This window comes from Narcine bancroftii, chromosome 4 (genome assembly GCF_036971445.1).
Source record: "Narcine bancroftii isolate sNarBan1 chromosome 4, sNarBan1.hap1, whole genome shotgun sequence".
Lineage (NCBI taxonomy): Eukaryota > Metazoa > Chordata > Chondrichthyes > Torpediniformes > Narcinidae > Narcine > Narcine bancroftii.
The window spans coordinates 171399938-171415593 of record NC_091472.1 but is presented as its reverse complement, the minus strand read 5'-3'; the positions used below and the strand labels follow the sequence as shown (position 1 = coordinate 171415593).

The 15656-nt window shown below is 39.0% G+C and overlaps 1 protein-coding gene across 2 annotated transcripts in view; it reads right to left on the bottom strand.

Annotated features, from left to right (window-relative positions):
• Positions 1 to 7786: 7786 nt before the first annotated feature.
• LOC138761213 (2-methoxy-6-polyprenyl-1,4-benzoquinol methylase, mitochondrial-like) overlaps positions 7787 to 15656 on the bottom strand; it is a 41696-nt gene continuing 33826 nt past the window's right edge. The window contains exons 7-8 of one of the 2 annotated variants that reach the window (XR_011356194.1): positions 9050 to 9226; positions 7787 to 8303 (exon numbers count right to left, since the gene is read on the bottom strand). Coding sequence is in view for 1 of the 2 variants with exons in the window: in XM_069932975.1 (XP_069789076.1) it covers positions 9125 to 9226 (102 nt within the window). In the remaining variant the exon portion in view is untranslated. Of the gene's footprint in view, positions 8304 to 9046; positions 9227 to 15656 lie in introns of those variants that run through there. The other variant, XM_069932975.1, reaches the window with a different exon arrangement.

The following is a 15656-nucleotide window of genomic DNA, read 5'->3' as shown; positions in this document are numbered from 1 at the left end:
ATTTCTTTTGGATTATATGTAATTTGTTTGTCTTTTTTCCTTGTTGCCAATACCATTTTCTTAGTTTGCTCTGTCTTAAGCTGCCATGCTAAGATTTTGTGTGTTTTTTCACCTAGTTCATAATATTTCTGTTTTGTCTTCATTATATTCTTCTCCACCTTATATGTTTGTAATGTTTCATATTTTATTTTTTTATCCGCCAATTCTCTTCTTTTGGTTGTATCTTCCTTTATTGCTAATTTTTTTTCTATGTTTATTATTTCCCTTTCCAACTGCTCTGTTTCCTGGTTATAGTCCTTCTTCATCTTGGTTGCATAACTTATTATTTGCCCTCTAATGAATGCTTTCATTGCGTCCCATAGTATAAACTTATCTTCCACTGATTCCGTATTTACTTCAAAGTACATTTTTAATTGTTTTTCAATAAATTCTCTAAAATCCTGTCTTTTAAGTAGCATGGGGTTTAATCTCCATCTATACATTCTTGGAGGGATGTCCTCTAGCTCTATTGCCAATAACAGGGGTGAGTGGTCCGATAATAGTCTAGCTTTATATTCCGTTTTCCTAACTCTCCCTTGAATGTGGGCTGATAACAGGAATAGGTCTATCCTTGAGTATGTTTTATGTCTAGTCGAGTAGTATGAGTATTCCTTTTCTTTTGGTTTTTGTTTCCTCCATATGTCCACAAGTTTCATTTCTTGCATTGATTTAATTATAAATTTGGTTACTTTGTTCTTCCTGTTAATTTTTTTCCCCGTTTTATCCATATTTGGATCCAAATTCAGATTGAAATCCCCTCCTATTAGTATGTTCCCTTGCGTATTAGCTACCTTCAAAAAGATATCTTGCATAAACTTTTGATCTTCTTCGTTAGGTGAATATATATTAAGTAGATTCCAAAGCTCTGAATATATCTGACATTTTATCATAACATATCTCCCTGCTGGATCTATTATTTCCTCTTCTATTTTAAATGGCACATTTTTGCTAATTAATATAGCCACTCCTCTTGCTTTTGAATTATACGATGCTGCTGTTACATGTCCTACCCAATCTCTCTTTAATTTCTTGTGCTCCAATTCAGTTAAGTGTGTTTCTTGGACAAATGCTATATCTATTTTTTCCTTTTTCAGTAAATTTAGTAGTTTCTTCCTTTTAATTTGGTTATGTATTCCATTAATATTTAGAGTCATATAGTTCAGCGTAGCCATTTTATATTTTGTTTATCTTCTCTTTCCGTTTTTCCATCATTACCTTTCCTCCTTTTCCATTTCTGTTTTCTTATTTTCAACTCTTTACCAGACAACATTCCTACAACATCCAACATTTTCCTTATTCTCCTATTTCTATCTTCTTTATCCCCAATCTCCCCTTCCCCTCCTGAGTTGCCCTTTATCCCTTGTCGGACAACCACATCTCCCCTCTCCATTTGGATTTGCGAATCCACTCGCAAGCGTCAACTGATTTTGCAGTGACCGCTCTTTTCCCCCACCCAGCCCCCCCCAGAAAAGATTTCGCTTTTTATATGTCACAAAGGTCACTCTTTTAATTCCCTCCTTATTCTCTCTATTCCATTACCTTCTCTTATTAATTCTTGTCTATACTCTCTGTTTTCCTCTAATTACAGATACTTTCACATATGCCCATTGTCTCTATTCACTCTTATACCTCTTTACCCGCATACATATCAATCGTGGTCATTTTTACCCTCCTTACCCTTCTTCATCCCTCAGTCTATTTTTGTCTTTACCCACATACATATCAATCGTGATAATTTTTGCTCTCATTACCCGTCTTCATCCCTCAGTCTATTTTTGTAATTGTTCTGCAAATTTTCGTGCTTCTTCTGGATCCGAGAATAGTCTGTTTTGTTGTCCTGGAATAAATATTTTCAATACCGCAGGATGCTTCAGTGTAAATTTATATCCTTTCTTCCATAAAATCGCTTTTGCTGTATTGAACTCTTTTCTCTTCTTTAGGAGTTCAAAGCTTATATCTGGATAAATGAAGATTTTTTGCCCTTTATACTCCAGTGGTTTGTTGCCCTCTCTTACTTTTTCCATTGTCTTCTCCAGTACCTTTTCTCTTGTAGTATATCTTAGGAATTTTACTACAATAGATCTTGGTTTTTGTTGTGGTTGTGGTTTAGGGGCCAATGCTCTATGTGCCCTTTCTATTTCCATTTCTTGCTGTAGTTCTGGACATCCTAGGGCCTTAGGGATCCACTCTTTTATAAACTCCCTCATATTCTTGCCTTCTTCATCTTCCTTAAGGCCCACTATCTTTATGTTATTTCTTCTGTTATAATTTTCCATTATATCTATTTTTTGGGCTAGTAATTCTTGTGTCTCTTTAGTTTTTTAATTAGATTCCTCCAATTTCTTTTTTAAGTCTTCTACCTCCATTTCTGCTGCTATTGCCCGTTCTTCCATCTTGTCCATTTTTTTCCCCATTTCTGTTAAGGTCATATCCATTTTATTTATTTTCTCTTCTGTGTTGTTTATTCTTCTTCTTAAATCATTGAATTCCTGTGTTTGCCATTCTTTAAATGACTCCATGTATCCTCTAACAAGAGCAAGTATATCCTTTACCTTGCCTTTCCCTTTATCTATTTCACTGTACTCTTCCTCTTCTTCTTCCTCTGGGTTGACCATCTGTTGTTTCTTTGCTGCCCTTTCCTCCTCTTCTTTCTTGTTTCCATTGTCTTCTGTGGTCTCTTCTTGCTGCAGGTGTTCTGCAGCTGTCGTTGCCGGCTGTGGAGATCGACTCCCCAGCTGGTCCCCCCTCCCGTCGGTGTGTTTTTTTGCATGCGCGGTTGCGCACTTTTACTCGGCTCTGTGAGCCATTGTTGTAGTTCTTTTTCTACCGACCTGAGGTAGTGGGGCCCTCTCTCCACAGCGGGCCTCTTCGGACAGGTAAGGCCTTCACCTTTTTCCTCCGTTGTCTTCTCTTCCTCTCTTCTTTCCGTTGATTTTGATTTTTCTCCTTTTGTCTCCATCTTCTTTCCACCTTTATACTCACTTTTCTTTAACTTGTATTTCTGTGCCTTTGTATTTTCTCTTGTTTTTCCCGACTTTTCTGGAGAGGGCTGGAGTTCACCGTCCGGCCACTACTCCATCACGTGACTCCTCCCCCATGTTTCATTCTTTATGTATAGATCTTGTTCCTATTTTTGTTTGGGTTTACAGCTGGTTTCCTCATTCTCTTTCTCTTGCAGTTTGATGTACATCTTTGTTATAAATTTTTTAATTATCATTGTGTCTAATCACATATTCAAAATTGCTTCCTTTTGGTAACCTCAGCCTGCTTCCCAATTCATCCTTCAAGTAGGTTTTCAGTTGGTGGTATGCAAACATTTACCCCCTCCATAAATCTTCATCCGCGAAGCCAAGCCAAAGACAAAGACTGAGTTATACCATATTTGCACTTCATTTGTTCAAAAGATAATAAATTATTTCCCAAAAAATAATTTTCTATTCTTTTGATCCCTTTTCTCTCCCATTCTCTAAAGGAAAGGTTATCTATTGTGAAAGGGATTAGTTGATTTTGTGTCAATATTAAATTTGGTAGTTGATCATTTTTTTTTCCCTTTCTACGTGAATCTTCTTCCAAATGTTGAGCAGATGGTGCAGCACTGGTGAATTCTCATGTTGCACTAGCTTTTCATCCCAATTATATAGTATATGTTCAGGTACCTTCTCTCCTATTTTATCTAGCTCTAATCTGGTCCAATCTGGTTTTTCCTTTTTGATTTATATTTTTTTAAAATCTGATGAGTATCTTAATTGTGCTGCTCTATAATAAATCTTAGTTTGGTAGCTGTAAGTCCCCTTGTTTGTACCATTCTGTTAATTTATCTAGCACTATCCTCGGTTTCCCTCCTTTCCATAAGAATTTCCTTATTTTTAGGTCCTTGAAGAATTTCTCTGTTAGGTAAATTGGTAATAGGTATTGTATCCTTGGAGATATTCATTTTAATGCAATTTATCAGTGTTAGTGGTAAATCTTTCCAATGTTCTAAGTCATCTTGTAATTTCTTCATTAATGGCTGATAATTTAGTTTGTATAGATGGCCTAGATTATTATCTAGTTGAATACCTAGGTATCAGATTGCTTGTGTTTGCCATTTAAATGGTGATTCTTTCTTAAACTTTGTGAAATCCACATTATTCATTGGCATCACTTCACTTTTATTTGTGTTGATCCCGATACTTCTCCATATTCCTTCAATTTCTTATGTAATTCTTTTATTGATATTTCTGGTTCTGTTAAGTATACTATGATGTCATCTGCAAATAGCCTGATTTTATATTCCTTCTTTTTTATCCCTCTTATTTTCTGTTCTTATCAGTTCTGCCAATGGTTCTATAGCTAACGCGAACAGTGAGGGAGATGGTGGACATCCCTGCCTCGTTGACCTGCTTAATTTAAATTGGTTTGATATATATTCATTTACTATCACCTTCGCCAATGGTCCCTTATATAATGCTTTAATCCAATTAATATATTTCTCTGGTAGGTTGAACCTCTGTAGTACTTTGAATAAATTCTACTCTGTCAAAGAAAGGCTTTGCAGAGCTGCAAAGTCTTGATGTAATTCACTTAGCTCTGTTGTTTGATACATTTGTATCCAGTCATAACTAATGTAGGTAGTTCAGAGACAGCTGAAGAATTGATGAGTGAACTTGACGACTTAACTGAGTCTGAAGAAATGATTAGTTTTGGCAATTTAGAATAAGGTCCCATCAATTGATGGGTAGGTACTGGCTGCAGCCTAATCAGAAGGGTATTTAAAAAAGGGGTTATTCCTTGGGTGAGGGGACTTTTTCTTAAAGAGAAAACCAAAAATCCATGCTGACACAAGAATAAGCTACTAAACCAGTTCTCAATATTGGAGTAGTTGATAAATATTTTCGTTCTATATTTTGTTGGAGCATTTGACTGCATTAGAGGGTATTAGTGATAAGGAGAGGTTATTCAAACTTGGATTGTTTACTCAAGCATCGGAGGCTTAGCATTGGATGGCCAGTTTTTTTTTCCAGGGTGAACACATCTAATATGTGAAGGTAATTGTGGTGGGAGAGAATTTTAAACAGAATTTGCAAAGCAGATAACAACAGCAGCATTTAAGAGGCACTTAGACGGAGACATGAACGGGCAGGAGATGGAAAGATATGGCCCATGATGGACAATTAGATGGGACTTGTTTAAATTGACATCCTGGTCAAGACTTGGATATCTGCTATATTGCTCTGATCCTGCTGCTCTCCTGTTTGATATTTTTTTCCTCCCCACTGATACTTGCATCCTGTTGGTAAACTGCTGGTTCCGATGAATTGTTAGGGATAGAGTTGTGATTTATGGAATGGAGTTGAAAGGAAGGTACTTCAAAAGCTCTATGCAAGGCTAAGAGAAGTTAAAATTGAACAAAATCATGCCAAAGAAATTCATTAAGTTGTAAGAATGGGACAATGGGACAGAATGGTGGTACTGAAAATGATGATTACTGTTTACAATTGCCTTCCTCTAACATTTAAAACCTATCTAAAACAAAAATGATCAAGAATTGTTTTCATTGCCATCAACACTAACCTTTGTAATTGAAGGAATTAAATAAAATGTATCATTCTATTTGTATGCAGATAAATTACCTATTCATAAAGTAACCTTTTCTGTTGAATTCTGCAGAAATGTAAAAGTGGTAATGAGTTAGTTACTATTATACTTGTAGTGTAACTTGATCTATTGTTTTAGATGTCTTTTATGACCGGTTTTATTGTTGAGGCCGAAATGTCAGTTAATCAGGCAACCTAAATGGATCATATTTCTGAAAGATTATTGATGCTTCAAAGGCTGTAACAATCAACTAAAGATTTTTTTAAATGGCATTTAATGTCAGGAATCCAAATTATAAATTAAAGGATTCAAATCTTTGGCTTGGCTTCGCGGACAAAGATTTATGGAGGGGATAAATGTCCACGTCAGCTGCAGGCTCGATTGTGGCTGACAAGTCCGATGTGGGACAGGCAGACATGGTTGCAGGGGAAAATTGGTTGGTTGGGGTTGGGTGTTGGGTTTTTCCTCCTTTGTCTTTTGTCAGTGAGGTGGGCTCTGTGGTCTTCTTCAAAGGAGGTTGCTGCCCGCCGAACTGAGGCGCCAAGATGCACGGTTTGAGGCGATATCAGCCCACTGGCGGTGGTCAATGTGGCAGGCACCAAGAGATTTCTTTAGGCAGTCCTTGTACCTCTTCTTTGGTGCACCTTTGTCACGGTGGCCAGTGGAGAGCTTGCCATATAACACGATCTTGGGAAGGCGATGGTCCTCTATTCTGGAGACGTGACCCACCCAGCTCAGCTGGATCTTCAGCAGCATGGACTCGATGCTGTCGGCCTCTGCCATCTCGAGTACTTCGACGTTAGGGATGAAGGCGCTCCAATGAATGTTGAGGATGGAGCGGAGACAACGCTGGTGGAAGCGTTCTAGGAGCTGTAGGTGATGCCGGTAGAGGACCCATGATTCGGAGCCGAACAGGAGTGTGGGTATGACAACGGCTCTGTATACGCTTATCTTTGAGATTTTTCAGTTGGTTGTTTTTCCAGACTCTTTTGTGTAGTCTTCCAAAGGCACTATTTGCCTTGGCGAGTCTGTTGTCTATCTCATTGTCGATCCTTGCATCTGATGAAATGGCGCAGCCGAGATAGGTAAACTGGTTGACCGTTTTGAGTTTTGTGTGCCCGATGGAGATGTGGGGGTCTGGTAGTCATGGTGGGGAGCTGGCTGATGGAGGACCTCTGTTTTCTTCAGGCTGACTTCCAGGCCAAACATTTTGGCAGTTTCCGCAAAACAGGACCTCAAGCGCTGAAGAGCTGGCTCTGAATGGGCAACTAATGCGGCATCGTCTGCAAAGAGTAGTTCACGGACAAGTTTCTCTTGTGTCTTGGTGTGAGCTTGCAGGTGCCTCAGATTGAAGAGACTGCCATCCGTGCGGTACCGGATGTAAACAGCGTCTTCATTGTTGAGGTCTTTCATGGATTCAAATAATGTCTAAACAAATAGGCCAAGCAGACCTGAATTGTTACTGTGCTTTCATAGGACGTGGAACAAACCTCACCAGCTAGAGTGTAAATTATATTCATGTTTTGAAATTAATAAAGTCAATTAGAATATAGTTCTCTAACTTTAAACCATTTTTAAAGAAATTGCTTGTCAGAGGCTAATGGACTTTACTAATCTTTAGTCTCACAGGCATTTAATTTGGCATAGTTCTTAACTTCCACCAGCCATCTGATTTGATTAAGCAGAGCTGAAAATTATGGGTGATGAATGATATTGTTTTGCCCAGAAACCTCAAACTTGGGATTTAGTTGTGGTAATTCTAAATCTTGCTGCGAGGTCAGACGCAGGAAAAGATTTAACATCGTATCTTGTTCAGAATTGTTGAGTCAACTTCGTACCACCTAATTACAAGTCAGGCAAAGCAATTGGTGAGCATTATAAAAGTCACATAGCATTTACACTAAGCAGTGGAGAAATATTTGGGGTCCAATGTCCATTGGCTATTTTTGGACAAACACTGAGTACTCCCTCTTGTATTAAACAGAAATGCTCTGCTTCTCTTCCCACGTCGGCAGAGACCTGAGTTAACATTTTTTTGATAAAGGCTCCTAATCAGAATTAAGGAGGGTTGTTAACCTGTATGAAAGGGGTGAGGGAGGGAGGATGGAATGTTTCTGATTAGGTAAAACCAGGGTGACTGAGTTGAGCAATACTTAGGACTTGCATATTGTTCTACAGAAGCTTGCATTTATAAAGCTCTTTTAATGTTCCACTTATTTAAAAGATACACTAATACAATAATTACATGTTTGCCAAGTACCTTTGTCTCAATTGTTTACAGAGCAATAGCATTTCTCATCTATTGTGATTTTTATAAAATTAAAAAAAAATCAGTATCCACTTCCAACTGATGTGAAATAATAGCATCTAAATCTCAATGAAACATGATTATCATTAATGGATGGCAGTTTGCACAATGAGCTATGAAATGGTCATCATCATAATAGATTTCTGATCCTTTTCCCCTACAACACACTGGGGAAATTGTTTTTGCACAAACAGCTTTTAGAATTCAAATTTCTTTCATTTTATTTCATAGCTATTAAATATAAAACAAGTAATTAAATTGGTTACAATCTCTCTCCAAGGTTAGATGAATGGTTTGAGGTCATCAGTAAATATCTGCAGTCTCCCAGGATCTTGAGATTCATGTTTACCTTTAACAATTTATAGTAATTTTTCTTTATCTGGAGAGAGATAAAGGTGGCAAAAATTACTCACCATTCCAAGTCCTAAAAAAGTGAAATTCAAAACCTCTTTTCCTTTCAATAAATTATATAAATATTTTCAGTCAATGCTGAAAGCCACATTCCCAATGCATATAATGCCAAAAAAATTGCCATTTTGCAAGATTTAATAAAAACACATTGACAGGTTTGACTATAAAGGTGATCCATTAAAATTTCTAGTGATGCCACCAATCTGTTCTAACGATATAATTTCAGTAAGGGCAGTAGAATTCAAAATGGGCCTCCATCTCTTCAGTTCAATACAGGTTAAAATGTAATTAAAAGGAACTTTGGTGTCTTATTTTTTTAAAAGGATAGTCATAAATTGAAATGATAGAAACTTGCTTTGAAATAGCTTGCAGGCTTTAATCCACAAGTTATAGATGTATTAATGTGAAATATTTATATGCCACATGGCCAGACAACTTTTACTGCTGGAATTCTTGATATTAAAACATCTCAGAATTTGGATGTCAATTTTAATATCTGTGCCAAAAATTATTTTCTGCCTTGGGCATTTTAAACTGATTAGTGGTACCATTTCAATGATGCCAAAAAAAATCCTCACAGAGGAAAACCACATAATTAATACTAGAGCACTGTTGTACTTTAAAACAAGGATTAAACAATATTGCAGAACGATTCTATCACAATTTACTGACCAATTATGGGTGCTTCTGGATAACTAATTCACTGAGATATACCTGTAACTTTCTGCACCAAAGCAATGGTATTGATACATTTTTTGCAATTGTGCGTCTTGATTTTCTGCAGTTATCTCAGAGCTTAAATCCTGAGTGAACAGCCACAATCCCCATGGTCAAGTTGTTATATTCCACCTTGTAAAACCCAGCATTCTCAATCATTTCTTTGAACTCCTCCTAGAAATAAAAAAGATGCAAGTGAAATCAATCCCACAGCCTCAAATCACAAAGAGAAAAAAAAAATATGGTCAATTAAAACACACTCAGTTAGGACAGTCAGAGAGGGAGAGTCAGTGCAATGGCTGTTCATCTCAATAACAAGTATACCATTTTGGATACTGTTGCAGAGCTGGGGGAAGGATATACCAGGGACAAGTCATGGCGATTAGGTCCCTGGTACAGAGTCTAGTCTTGTGGCTAAGAAGGGAAGGGAGAAGAGGCGAAGCTGCAGAGATAGGGGATTCTACGGTTAGGGGAACAGACAAGAGGTTCTGTGAAAGAGATTGAGACCCAGGGTCTGAGACATGTCAGATTGAGTTCACGCCATTCTCATGAGGGAGAGTGAGCACGCAGATGTCATGGTCCATGTAGGAACCAATGACATGGGTAGGAAGGGGGATGAGGTCCTGCAAAGAGTTCAAGGAGATATGAGCCAGGTTGAAAGACAGAAACTCCAGGGTTGCTATCTCAGGACTGTGCTATTGAGGTTAGAAATAGGATGGTAATGCAGCTTAGCATGTGACTAAAGACATGGTGCAGGGTGGAGAGCTTCAGATTTCTGGATCTCTAGGCTCTTTTCCAGTGAAAGTAGGACCTGTTCTAACAGGACAGCTTGCATCTGAACTGAAGGGGGACTAATATCCTTGTGTGAAGGTTTGCTAATGCTGCTCCAGTGGGTTTAAACTCTATTTGCATGGGTATGGAAATCACAGTGCCAGAGCAGATAGTGGAGTGGAGGAGGAGTGAAGACTGCATGTAAAGGTAGAAAACAAAGGGTTGTACGTGGTGGAAATATTCGCAGGTGCAGCTATTTCAATGTAAGGAAAGGCAGATTAAGTTAGACCTTGGATTGGCATATGGAATTATGACTTTGTGGCCATTACTGAAACTTGGTACCAGGAGGGACAGCACTGGCAGATCAACATTCCAGGCTTCCGTTGTTTTAGATGTGATAAAGCAGAAGTGAAAAGGGGAGGAGCAGAACTGCCTGTCATGGAAAATATCACAGCTGTGCTCAGACTCGTCCACTGAGGCTACATGGACGGCGCTGAGGAATGAGAAAGGTATGACCACACTCATGGGGTTGTATTATACTCAGCAAGAATTGGAGAAGAAAATCAGAGCGATAGCAGACACCTGCAGGAAACAGATATATATGTATAGGTACCAATTAGAGAGAGTGCAACCCTGGATAACTGATTAGGGAATGAGACAGGACAAGTGACAGAAGTATGTGTAAGGGAATATTTTGGTCTAGCGATCATAATGCCATTAGTTACAAGTTAATTATGGTCTGGTCCTCAGATTGAGATTCTAAACTAGGGAAAAGCCAATTTTGAGGAAATGAAAAAAAAATCTAGAAAGCAAGAATTGGGACAGGTTGTTTTCTAGCAAGGATGTGCTCAGTAAGTGTAAAGGTAAGATTCACCTTCAAAGGTGAATTTTTGAGAGTACAGTTTATATGTTCCTGTCAATATTAAAGACAAAGTTAACAGGTATAGGGAACCTTGGTTTTCGAGGAATATTATGGATTTGGTTTAGGAGAGATGTATAGCAGGTATTCGCAACAAGGAGCAAATGAGGTACTTGAGGAGTGTACAATGCAAGAAAAAAAACCAAGGAAATCAGGAGGGCTAAAAGAAGACAAAGATTGCTTTGGCGAACAATGTGAAGAAAAATCCTAAAGGTTTCTACGGGTATATTAAGAACAAAAGGAGAGTAAGGGGCAAAATTGGACCCCTTGAAAATCAGAGTGGTCAGCTATGTATGGAGCCAGAAGAAATGGGAGAGATCTTAGATTTTTTTTTTGCATCAGTATTTACTTGGAAAACTAGCACAGAGTCTATCTAGGGAAGTAAGGAAAAGAGGCAGTGAGGTTATGGAACCAAATATTAAAGATTTCAGATTTATTGTACATACATGTCATCACATACAACCTTGAGATTACTTTTTCCTGTGGGCGTGGCAGAATTACCACTAATTGGTAGTGCAAAAAATAAACTGTATACAGTGTAAACAAAAGTAAACAGTTAACGAATGTAAACAAAGTGACTGCAATACAGCGAGAACAAAGAAAAATCAACAAAGTGCACGAGTCCTTAAATGTGTTTCCGATTGACTTTGTCATTGACTATTCTGATGATAGAGGGGTAGCAGCTGTTCCTGAACCTGGCGGTGCAAGTCTTGAGGCATCTATACCTCTTTCCTGATGGCAGCAGCAAGAACAGAGCATGTGCTGGGTGGTCTGGGACTTTGATGATTGCTGCTGCCCTCCAAAGGCATTGTTCGCTGTATATCAATATATCTATTGATATATTGGGGAGAGTTTTACCTGTGATGTTTTGGGCTGTGTCCTCTACCTTTTGAAGGGCTTTACGATCAGGGGTATTGGTGTTCCCATATTAGATTTGTGATGCAGCCAGTCAGCACACTTTCCACCACACCTCTTTAGAAATTTGGCAGGGTTTCTGGTGCCATACCAAACCTCTGCAAACTCCTGAGGAAGTAGAGGTGCTGACTAGCTTTCTTCATTTTTTTTTTGTAATTCTTTATTTATTGCACTATGAACGATATCAACCAATATATTTACAGATGTATCTCTTTAAATATTCACAGTGACATTTTCTCTTTTTTTCCTTCCATCCCTTCCCACCCCCCTCCAAAAACAGTAAATATTGGACATATAAAATACAATAAAACAATATCTTTATACAAAAGGAATACAAACAAAAGAGATGTGTCATCTACTTATACACATTAAATCTGATCTTATTATCATTTTAGGTGGTGGTGGTCCTTGGACTGCTTTCTGTTATGATTTTCAAACCTTGTAACTTTGTCTTTTAAATTATATGTGATTTTTTTTCCAATGGGATACGCAAACTTGGTTATATATTCCATATTTCATATGGTCCAACGTGGCCATCTTATATCTTTATTTTCACTTCTTTTCTGCCTCTTCCCCACCTCCATACCTTTTTTCCATTGTTTTATTAAGTTTTCCTTTTTAATCTCAATATATGACAACGCATTTAAGACATGAAATACCCCAACAATCCCCACAAGCAATAACCCTTTAACCCCAAATAAACCTCCCCTCCTTGGATTGCCTCCTGTCCCTTGACGGGAACCACAACTCCCCTTTCCATTCGGTTTGTGAACTTACTCACAAGCGTCAACCGATTTCGCGGTGACCATTATTCTCCCACCTCCAGCCCCCCCTAGAGAACACTATTTTCCTACACTTATAACAAAGCTCTTTCTTTTTTTCCTTCTTCCCTTTCTCTTATCCATCTTTAAATCTTTATATATACATTATCTTTATATTTTTACATATTTTTGTATATTTTCTTGCCGGTTATCCTTCTTGACACTCCTCCTCCTCTCTTCTCCTGTCCTGCAAATGTTCAGCAAATTCTTGGGCTTTCTTTGGGTCAGAGAACAGTCTATTCCGTTCCCCAGGAATGAATACTTTGAGTATTGCTGGATGTCTTAATATAAAGTTATACCCTTTCTTCCATAAGATTGTTTTCGCCGTGTTGAATTCCTTCCTCTTCTTTAAAAGTTCGAAGCTTATGTCCAGGTAAAAAAATTTTTTTTGTCCCTTATATGCCAATGGCTTATTTTCTTCTCTAACCTTCTTTCTTGCCTGCTCCAGTATGTTTTCTCTTGTCGTATATCTTAGAAATTTTACCAATATGGATCTCAGTTTTTGATGCGGTGGCGATTTCGGAACTAGCTCTCTATGCGTCCTTTCGATTTCTATTTCTTCATGTGAATATGTCGTTCCCAGCACCTTCGGGATCCATCCTTTTATAAATTCCTTCATATCTGACCCTTCTTTGCCTTCTTTCAGGCCAACTATTTTTATGTTGTTTCGCCTAATGTAGTTTTCCAATACGTCAATTTTTTTGTGACAATAAATCTTGTCTCTTTAATTTTTTTTCGCTCTCTTCCAACTTCCCTCTTAAAACATTATCTCCATTTATACAGCAGCTTCTTGTTCCTCCACATTTTCTACTCTTTTCCCTATTTCAGTCATGACCAACTCTAAGCTTTGCATTCTGTTTTCAGCTCTTTTCATTTTTCTTTTGATTGAATTAAATTCCTATGATAGCCATTCTTTTAATGACCTTATTTGTTCTTTGAAAAGGCTTTATCTAAACTTTGTCCTTTTTTACCTTCTTTCCTTTGAAATTTTTGGTCTTCTTCCTCCTCTTCTTCTGTGTCTGTATCTATGTCTATGTTGCCTTCTTCTCTTCTCTGTATCTATATATCTTCATCCTTCTCTGGTGAGCTGCTTCTGTATCCTTGCTGGGCCTCCCGCCGCAGGTCGACCCGCCGCTGGGCCTCCCGCCCCAGGTCGACCCGCCGCTGGGCCTCCCGCCCCAGGTCGACCCGCCGCTGGGCCTCCCGCCCCAGGTCGACCCGCCGCTGGGCCTCCCGCCCCAGGTCGACCCGCCGCTGGGTCTCCTGCCGCAGGTCATCCCCCTATCAATCGCCCCATTGCCGCTCACCCACTTCCAGCCCTTCATTCTCTTTCTCACTCTTTTCTTTCTTATTTACTTCCCCCAGCCAACACCCTGATACTGGGCGTCTCTCAGCTGGCCGCTCCTCAGCTATGTCCCATAGGCGTTAACCTTTTCTTTTACTTGCGCACTGCACATGCGCAACTCTTTCTGCATGCGCAGTTGCGCACCTCTTCTTGGCTCTGAGAGCCATTTTTGGAGTCCGCCGGTTGGGTGGACACCACTCCTCTGGGGACTCACCAACACCTGAAATCGGCTGCTCCTCTCTGCTTCAATGTACAGGTAAACCCTTCTTTCTTCTCCAGTGATTTTCCTTCTTCCCTTTTATCTGTTATTCTTACTTTTTCTCTTTTGGGTGCCATCTTCTGTCTCTTCTCTGTAACTTTATCTTTCTCTTCCTGTATTTTATCTTTATTGAGCTCTGCTTTTTCACACTTTTTTTTCCCTTTTCTCTGGAGAGGGCTGTTTCCACCTGACCAGCCACTACTCCATCACGTGACTCCCTTGACTAGCTTTCTTCATGATGCCATTAGTGTGTTAGGTCCAGGAAAGATGCTCCAAGATAGTGACTCCCATAAACCTAAATTTTCTCACCCACTCCACCTCTGATCCCCTAATGATTAATACCTCTGGCTTTCCTTTCCTGAAGTCAACAATCAACTCCTTAGTTTTGGTGACATTGAGTGCAAGGTTATTGTTGATGCACAATTCAGCCAACTTTTCAATCTCCATCCTGTATGCTCACTCATCCCCTTCCTTTATACAACCCACTACCATCGTATCGTCAGCAAATTTGTAGATGGCATAGAGGAGGTACTTGCTGTCTTAAAGCAAACAAGGGTGGATAAATCCCAAGAGCCTGACATATTCCTGCAGACCTTGAGGGGGGTAAATATAGAAATTGCAGGGGTCCTAGCAGAAAATATTTAAGATGCCCTTAGCCACAGGTAAGATGCAGGACGATTGAAGGATAACTCATGTTGTTCCATTGTTTAAAAAAAGCTTCAAAAGTATCTCAGGAAATTATAGGCTGGTGAGCCTGACCTCAGTAGTAGGTAAACTATTGAAAAATGTCCTAAGAGATTGAATATACAATATTTGGATAGCCAGGGGATTGATTATGGAAAGTTAACATGGCTTTGTGCATGGTAGTTCATGTTTAACTTATCTTATGGAGTTTTGAGGAGTGCTGCAGAAGTTGTCCACGTGGACTTTAGTGAGCCATTCAACAAGGTTCCAAATGTGAGGCTAGTCAGGTAGGTTCATCTGCTTAGTATTCATGGTGAGGTAGTAAACTGGATTCGACATTGGCTATGTGGGAGAAGCCAGAGAGTGGTTGTGGATGATTGTATCTCGACTGGAGGCCTGTGACTAGTGGTGTGCCTCAGGGATCAATGCTGGAACCACTGTTGTTTTTCATCTATATCAATGATCTTGAAGATAATGTGGTAAATTGGATCAGTAAGTTTGCAGATGACACAAAAATTGGAGACGTTGTGAGCAGTGAAGAAAGCTTAGAAAGCTTGCAGAAGGGTCTGGAGCCACTGGAAAAATGGGCTGAAAAATGGCAAATGGAATTTAATGCAGACAAATGTGAGGTGTTGCATTTTGGGAGAACAAACAAGGTAGGACATACACGGTAAATGGTAGGACACTGAGAAATATGGTAGAAAAGAGAGAGCTGGGAATACTGATTCATACTGTAATTTCCAGAAAGTGGTGTCACAGGTCAGTAGGGTTGTAAAGAGAGCTTTTACCATATTGACCTTTATAAATCAAAGTACAGAGTCTAGGAGTTGGGATTTTATGGTAAAGTTGTACAAGGCATTGGTGAGGCCACATTTGCAGCACTGTGTATG